This window comes from Cicer arietinum, chromosome 4 (assembly GCF_000331145.2).
Source record: "Cicer arietinum cultivar CDC Frontier isolate Library 1 chromosome 4, Cicar.CDCFrontier_v2.0, whole genome shotgun sequence".
Lineage (NCBI taxonomy): Eukaryota > Viridiplantae > Streptophyta > Magnoliopsida > Fabales > Fabaceae > Cicer > Cicer arietinum.
Window position 1 is genome coordinate 12,230,675 of NC_021163.2, and position 9,438 is coordinate 12,240,112.

At 26.8% G+C, this 9,438-nt stretch overlaps 1 protein-coding gene across 1 annotated transcript; it reads right to left on the reverse strand.

Annotated features, from left to right (window-relative positions):
* Positions 1 to 2,400: 2,400 nt before the first annotated feature.
* On the reverse strand, positions 2,401 to 6,009 carry LOC101494679 (cytokinin hydroxylase). Its single transcript, XM_004496501.4, has 4 exons — positions 5,673 to 6,009; positions 5,363 to 5,592; positions 4,192 to 4,800; positions 2,401 to 3,098 (listed from the first exon to the last, which is right to left on the reverse strand). The coding sequence occupies exons 1-4, from the start codon at positions 5,938 to 5,940 to the stop codon at positions 2,670 to 2,672; spliced, it is 1,536 nt and encodes a 511-aa protein (XP_004496558.1). The 5' UTR covers positions 5,941 to 6,009; the 3' UTR covers positions 2,401 to 2,669.
* Between the last annotated feature and the right edge of the window lie 3,429 nt (positions 6,010 to 9,438).

Consider the following 9,438-nt stretch of genomic DNA (forward strand, 5'->3'; position numbering starts at 1 on the left):
GCTTTTATGTGTGTATCTAACTTTTTGTGTCCACACAACAATTATTCTTTACTAAATTATATATGAACTCTTAAAGTATATAAAGAAACTTATTTTTTACCGCCAAATTGAGTAATTTACTTTCAGGTTGGTGTATACATAGTTATACTGAAATATCAATTATTTTGAATAAGATGCTATTATTTGTTGTTTGACTAAAATTTAGGGAGTGTAATTTTTATCTTATGAAAGATTTGGTATACACTCAGATCCGACTACTAGATCCAACTACTAATTAAAATTATACTCTTTTTTGTGATTTTTATAAATTTGTATTCATATTTTCTTTGAAATGGACTAAATATGTATTTATATTGTCACTGAAACGGACTATCCTATTTAACTATACACTTGATTAGTGTCATGTTAACCAATTTTTTACATAAAATAATTTTAATAATTAATTTATAAAATTAAAAATATCAAAAATACATAAATTTTAAAAATATAATATTTCAAAACTAATATATAATCATATAAAATAAAGAGCATATTATAATTAAATATACACTTTTACGATAAAGAAATGTTGAACTATTTAATAAATATTATTGAAAAGAACACTTTATAGAAAATAAAAATATTGAATAAACCAATTCTAAGTAGAAAAAAATATTAAAGATAAGAATTACATCTCTAAAGTTAAAAAAAATCTTATCAATAAGATCATATTTAATATATATTACATAAATTGTATTAATAAATAATATTTTATTTTCTCCTTTATAATAAAGCAAAATTAATCTATATATAATTATTCAAAACTATATTTATCTCGTAAAACATAAATATTTTAATATATTATACCATAAAACAAAAACAACGTTACTTTTAAATTGTATATTATTATTTTATACTCGATAATATATTAAATTTTACTTTACAAAGTGCAAATTAACATTTAGTTTTAATAATAGCAATATAGGAATTAAATAGGTGTACATTGTTGTGATTCGTGAGAAATTTTCCGGGAGATATAGCGATGCTCTTTATCTTATAGAGGACTAGTTTACGATTAAATTGTCGTATTTATTACCCATTGCAAAAAAGATCTACCATAATTAGATTTAGTAAATAAATAATTAATGACTTTGAATAATTGAAAAGACTTTTGAATTATTGATACTGCATTAGTTTTGATTGAAGAAGAATAATGTGATGAGAGAGTTTGGGATTATTTTTTACCCTTTAGGCAGTATTAATTAAGGACGTCGTCCAACTGCAAAGAGCTTTTGAGTGTCGAATTATTTGGCATCTTCAAATACGTTTTATTGATTCTTCTTTTTCCATATGGTCCACCTATTGCTATTAATGTGCTGTTGTGATTAGGGGTCTGCAAGAATATAAGTACTACACTAAAAAAAACTAAACTATTTAAATGATTTATAAATTAAACTATATATTTGAAATAATTTAGTTAATCATACTTAATTAAAAAAACCAATTTAATAATTTAATTTTTTTTTAATTCCAATTAAGGTTTTTTTTATAAACCTTTTGAAATCTGTTTTTCTCAAAAAGAAAAAACAGAAAATATTAAAACTTTTTTTAAAAAAAAGAATTAAATCATTTTTTTCTTTGAAAAATTTTTAAGAAAAAAATCGAAAATATTTTTTTCCTAAAAATTTTTCTCGAACTTTTTTATATTTACTTTTTAAAAAAAAAAAAAAAATTCTCCAAAAAAATCAAAAGAAATTTTGCCAAAATAATTTCAAATTTTTTAATCAAAAAATTTTATACATTTATTTTTCTAAAAAAAATTAACATTTTTTATCAAAATTGTTTTTCTAAATAACTATTTTGAAATCGATTTTACTAAAAATTTGTCTAAAATATTAAATTAAATTATATTTATAAATCAGTTTTAAACTAGTTAAAAACTGCATTAAACTTAATTTAAAAATAATTTTCAATAACTAAACTAAATTATTAATATAGTTAATAAGGTTTAACTTTTGCACCTTGAACGCTCCTAACTGTGATACAAATTTGTCTAATTATGTGGCAATGTCACTCATAAGAACTCTACGAATGTGCACAGAGTCTCGTGAATACAATAATTCATACACTTAATTTTGATACAATCATAAGTTACAATTATATTTCTTTAAAAAATAAAAAATCACGCTATACCATTTTACTTTTAATTTCAATATGTTTTGGTCCATCATTCAAAAATTGACTTGCTTACAACACCAAAATTAATCTATTTGTTATAGAATTCCGATGTTAATACAATATTATTTCCAGCTACACCCAAATAGGAAATTGAATAAGGAATTAAAATGTTTAAAAAATTTAACTCATTAATTTATTTTCTCTCTAATAAACCTCTTAAGAGTGATATATCCAAACTCCACCGAAGGGGCCTCAGCTAAAGTCAAGTAATTTTTTTTGTTTTATTTATTCAATGGAGATCATATATAGAGCTTGATATGTTCAGATCTACCAATACCAAAGCCATTAAATTCATATGGGAGAAAATAATTTGTGGATCTTATTATAGATATTTCCAACATGTACAATATATAATAAAGCAAGCAAAGGGATTGCTATAAAAAAATGAGTAAAAAAGAATTTCAAGATTTAAAAAACATTAACAATATTGAGCTCCTCTTAAAGCCTTCTAATTAATTTAGGGGTTGAACAAGAAGTGGAAGTCCATGAATGGGCCTTAAGGAAAGCATGATAGATGGTGAATGAATGTAACTTGGTGAAACCTTAAAACTAAACTTAGATAGAAGTAATGTTAATACTATCTTGTACTCCATAAATGTCAAGTTTCTACCAACACACATCCTCCCTCCAAATCCAAATGGTAAATAACCCATTTTGTGGTTACATCCACCATTCACATCATCAATGAACCTCTCCGGTTTGAACTCATTCACATCTTTTCCCCATAATTCAGGGTCATGATGCATTGCTACTACATCGATCCACATGTTGGTTCCATTAGGTACTTTTAAATTATCAACTTGAATGTCTTCCCTTGCTTGCCTTTGCACATTTGGAGCTGGTGGATATAGTCTTAGAACTTCATTCATCACCAATTTCATCTGCATAATGTATATAACCTCATATATATTAAAATAATTGAACAAAAAATAATTTTAATGTTACTCATTTTTCAATTAATCTTAGTCAAATTCAAACATCTTTTTTTTATTTTTACAAACTTTTGACATGTACATATTTTGTATATCCTATTGGTAAATATTTAATTATTTATGGGTCGAGTGCTCCATTAATTTAATTAAGTTAGAAAACTAATGAAAAGCGAGAAAAATGATTAAGATTTTCAATCAAAGTCAATCTAGTACTAAGTTACAAAACATGTACCGGGTCGGTGGGATGTACCCAAAGTTAACATTTTTTTTTTCAAAAAAATTTAGTGGTAAACTTATTCATGTTAATTTAATATTGATAGAGACTGATGTTGAATTCGAAAAAAGTGTCACTTTTTTTTTTTTTTTTTATAATAAAGTTGTAATAATGTTTTGCGATTGTGGATATGTTGACGTAATCGTATCATGGCGTCGGTTCATTTATGTTTCTAACCACGTAACCTCGTTGTCACCTTATAAAACCAAACCAAATGATTCCAATAAAATGAAATGATGTTTTTCTTTTTTTTGTGAGACAAAATAATACTGATAATGAAGTGGAAAGAAATTAAGTATATCAAGACATAGACAAGACAGACAAACAACAAAAATCACATGCTCTTATCATATTAAAAAGGCATTACAAATTTACAATAGAAATATTTAAAAGATAAAAATTACATATAAAAGATACATAAAAATTTAAAATCATATAATTATGAAAACTCAAAAATATACTATTGATTAAATTTAATGAATAGTTTTTAAGAAAAAAAAATTTATTTAAGAACAGCATAACATGATTGTATAGAATAAGGCATATGCAACACAGTGAGGAAATAGTTTTGGAGAAATTCTTACTCTAAAAAATAAAAACTCAAATTCAATTATATGAATTAATTAATCGTTAAAATAGAGTGAAAATAAATGAATTAGGTATTATCTTTTAATTTAATCTACCAAAAAGTTAAAATTTATATAAAAAAAAAAAAATCGATGGTCAAAATTAATATTTATATACTATATATTTCAACGACATAATTACCTTCTTTAGACCAGCAAGCATAGTGATATCAAGCTCATTGTTTCCCACTACTTCTTTTATCTCTTCTCTTAATTGGTTTTGCCAATCTTCATGTGTGGCTAGAAGCAACAAAGTCCATGTGATAGCAAGTGCTGTTGTTTCATGTCCACCAAAAAAGAAAGTTTTGCATTCATCAACTATTTCTCTTGTTGTGAATGTCTTTATTGATTTTCCCACTTCATTATTTTCTTGAAGCAACAACCCTAATAAATCTTTTTGAGAATTCTTTTTAGGTGAATTTTTTCTAGCTTCCACAATGGACATTAAGAGTTTGTCGATTTCTTTGCCAAGTTTTTTAGCCTCAAGATTTTTTTTGACATTAAAGTATTTGCCAAAGGGAACCCCTACATATCGATTAGTGTTAAAGAGAGTCATTTGTAAGGCTCTTAGTTTATGAAACACTTCTCTAGCATTTTCATCTTCCACACCAAAACTTGTTTTTGCTATGATTTCTCCGGCTATTGTTATAATTTCTCTTTCCACGTCAATTTCATGGTTGCCAAAGTTTATTTGGCTACTCCATCTATCTATCATTTCATTTGTTGACTCGACCATCATGTTTGCCATCACCTATATATATCACATTGCATAAGATATTATACTTCAAAATTAATTAGAATATTGCATGTGGCCAAAACTATAAAATAAAATAAAAACAAAATAAACTTACTTTTTACTAACAATGGATTGAACCAATATGTTTGGTGGAACAATATTGCTTATTACTAATTTCCTATAAGATAATGTGTGACTACTTGGTTATTACTTATTTTACATGGGTTGGTGATGGAATTAGTAAAAATGTTGAACGTTCAATAAGGTTCAAATTAATTTCTCTTTTTCTTTATATTCAAAACGCTCAAATTGGACTTTTTTTTCCTTCCGGCTGCTTATATATTAGGCTCTTTTTAAAATTGGTTAATTTGGTATATCAAGTTAATCTATTTTGTAGCTACTAAGAAAATTTAATATTATTGCAAACAAATAATAATATATAGATGATTATATTAAACGAATTTTGTTCCGTACGTTGTATAAGTGTAAATATTATGTTCTTAAAATAGAGATAATTTTGTAGGTTGTACGAGTGTAAATATTATGCTTATAAGATAAAGATAGAAAAGAGATGAACCTTGAGATTAAGAGGATTGAATGCGGGGGCAACAATACGGCGGTGACGAACCCAGTCGTTGCCCTCGACCATAACCAATCCACTTCCAAACATAGGGTCTCTATCATTTCTAAACACACTTGGTTTTCCCCATCTCTTAGCCATTACCTCTGTTGACATTTTCTTTAAGAATTCTGCCTCTGCAATGTACAAAAATGGTTCTGTTCCTAGCCAGTACACAAACACCTTACCTACAAACATGAACAAAAGTTACTATCATAATTATTGTTAAGAATATAAATATTATGTTACACTTTAGAGGAAGACTTACCATGTGATTTTTGCCAAGTTGAAAAGTAGGGAAAAACGTTTGAGTGAATATCATGAGTGAGATTTGTGGATGCAACTAAAGATTGAATGCTAATATTCTTTTTTCCCATCTCTTTAATGTTTCCAAGTGGAAAGCTTGGAGTTGGCCCTCCAAACCCATTTCTTTTAAGTTTCTTATGTTTTTGGATAGGGAAAATCCACCAAGAAAATGATAGTATCAAGAGGCACAACATGACAATGAAAATGCCACATAGCCCTATAAACCCCATTTTGTTTTATAAAGATAATTATGTATATTATCGTTCTATCTCTCTCCTTGTCTCACTATTTTAAGTTTATATTTGATGTTTGGTTATGTTGTTAGAAGCAAAAGTGTGTTGGTATTTATAGAAGAAAAATGATCGAGTATTAATATGGAATCCGTGACTTTGACTATTGTGAAAATATATTTTGTTTTACGTTGAACCCTTTGACCCTCACATTATATAGATTTGAATATCTTAATTGGTCCAACTTTTGTTTCGTTTCAAAGGTTTTGGTCGGAATTTCTTTTCAAATATTTTTGGTGGGACCGAAAATTTACTCCTATAAAGAGTTCTTTTGGAAGAGAGTTAAATCACTTTTGGTTTTCTAACTCAAACAACATTTTACTACTTCCGTCCATATTTATAAAATATTTTTTTCACTCTTATTGAAAAATAGAAAATAAATTTAATCTGTATAAACTATTTTATAGGTAGATATTTTATACATTTTATACGTAGATGTTATAAAATGTTTTTTTGTATAAAAAATATTTAACTTATCTATTCATGTTTCAAGAAGAAATAGTTGAATTAATAAATATGTTTCTTCATGGTTAAATTTGGGATTTTAGTTGTCTGAGTTTCTGAATTTTTCCGTGCAATTCATCTCACTTATTTTTTATGTCGTGATATATTCATTTTTTTATATAAAAATTACATTAATGTTTGTGATGTGGTAGATTCGGACCACAAATGGTATTTTGTAGAAGAATAAATTTATATTTAATCAATAAAATTGAAAAAAAAAAATTAGTCTATTATTTTTAGTTCAAATCAATAATGTTACATTATCAAAGTAACTCTACATCATTAATAAAAAGCTTTAGAGAAAAATATTGAAAATTGTGAAATTAGAGAGCTAAAATCTAAGATTTAAAAATTCAAAAGCTAAAATTGTGTTCCAATTAAAATAAAGAACCAAAAGTGACATTATGGCTTCTATAAATACCAAATTAGTTTTAAAAATAAAGATTGATGATCAATTTACTGCATATATTTAATATTTTGTTCAAGATATACCTAGTTATATATTTATGCAATAGGTATGTCTCCCCTGATCCATTTGAGATGATCAGACACAAATAGGCATGGCATAATGGCAGTACGGAGCGATTTTGTCTCCCGCAGTTGACTAATCATGGAAATTTGTATTTGCTCTTGTTTTTTTTAAAAGAAATTTAGGTCTTTATCCACCGCAACGGAGTTTGAGTTTTTCCACTCATACCGCACTCATTTCTATATATAGAATTATAAATTTAAAAATTATATTTATTAAAATTAATATAATAAAGTTATTATTATTAGACGGTAATAAAATTAAAAAAAATATTTTGAATAGTGATGAAATTATAATTTGTAATATTTTAAAAAGTATTAAGTATATTTAATAAGTACATGCATATAAAATTTAAAAATTACAATAATATTACTAGCGGTGCTGATTTGGGTGTCGGGTGGATATCAATACCTCAAACCCTTCTCCGCCTACGAATTTTAATTTCAGAAAAATCCTATATATGCACCCTCACTCAATCAAAACGGATTTTCCCCCCAAATCAAGACGGGTTCAGGTAGGTACTCGTAGATTCGAATTATGTTGTCATCCCTAGACAGAAAGTGTTGGGATTTTTTATAAACCTATTTTTATAAGATTTTAAGAGGGTATTTACCCTCTATTTTATCTTATTTTATAGTTTTAATTTCAACTTCTTATTTATTCACTTAATTATGACATTTGTAAAATCGATCATAAGATGATAAAATAAGTCAAATTGGTCGAATCTATTAAGTTTTTAGTGAAAAAAATATAAAGTTTAATATTCTAATTAATGAGTACAAGAAAAAGGTTTGCTCCACACTTCAAATGTTGAATTTTATGATAACAAAATATTGTCAAAGAAAAAAAAATTAAGATTATAAATGAGAAACTAAAAAAAAGGAAGCCACATATGAGAAACAGAATCAGAGGAGTAGAAAAAATTAGAGAGAGAGAGAGAGAGAGAGAGAGAGAGAGAGAGAGAGAGAGAGAGAGTTTGATGCTGGAGTAAAGTATCTCAAATTTTGGAGCAAAAGATCATAATTTTTGAGGATTTTCTTTTTTTTTCTTTAATTGATGAACACTTCTATTATTTACTTTATATTTTTATGTCAATGAGTAACTAAGTTCTCTTATAGGATCTTTGGTGAATATTATGATTAAGATAACTTTTTACTATGTCTTAGTCTTAAATTCTACAATTTTAGATTTTTGTTGTTTATATCAATTAAATTATTCTATTGTTTTATTTACATGTTTGGGATGACCAACCTTTGCATACCTTAATTAATAGTGATCAACTACAATTAACTGGTAGATTTATAGGATAATTGAAATTATGATTCGTGTGTGATGAAACATAGATACTAATATTTCAATCATTCAACCTCTTGATTATTTATATTTTCTCTTAATTATATTTCTCATATTTGTGGTTAAGCCAACTAGGTGATAGATGTTTCTACAAAGTTTGGTCTCCATAGATTAAATATTAATACAATTTTTTTTAGTATTCCTAATTTTACCTCTTTTATCATGTCGGATGATACGAGCGATGTTGACTTTCTTAGAAACATGTAGTTTCGTTTTTCTTTCTTTTTCTTGTTTTGTTTAGGGCTAAGCCTCTTGATTTAAACATAAAATGTTATTTGTATATTCTTTCTGGCTCATTTTAAATAAATATTTCATTTTTTATTTTTTTCTGCCTCAAATTATTTGTCATTCTACACTATCAATACAATATTAATTACTTTTTTCACTACTATACACTTATTTATTGGATTTCAATTCATCAAAATTTTCAACTAACCACAATTAATAAGGTTATTTGAATAAATGGAATTTATTTTATCATTAAAATCAACAAAACTAATCATTTTCTTAAGAAGGCTCACACCTCAAATCAAACAATTAAAATGAGACGAAAGCAGTGTAAGACATTTCCAAGAGCCCACATGGGACACGATATCCTCTATATAGTGATAAGTTACTAAATTATCCTAAATTTTGAGAAACTCATTCCATTTGACATCGCTCTTCTCCTTTTATGCCTCATATCCTCTCAATTATCTGCTCATATGGCTCTCTCTTCAAATCTCCCTCACTTATCTGTTCCCTAATTGTCTCGCATCTCCCTTCTCAATCTTCTCGTTCGCGATCGACCGACTTCCACGCGACATCTTTTTCTTTTGCGCTTGTCTCTCCCTCTCAACCCTTTCTCTACGGCCTCCATGCAATGTCAGTTTCTCACTCATATTTTCTTCTTGCATATCTATTTTGTGGTATTCTTCCTCTACGATCGGCATCGCCGCTACTTGTCTCTCTCTACTTCTTTGTCTCGTTTCGCATTGGTCAGTCGCTTCTTGGTCTTGGTCCTTAAACCATCTAAATTTGCTTCGTATGTTTTTCAGATTCTTACTATTATT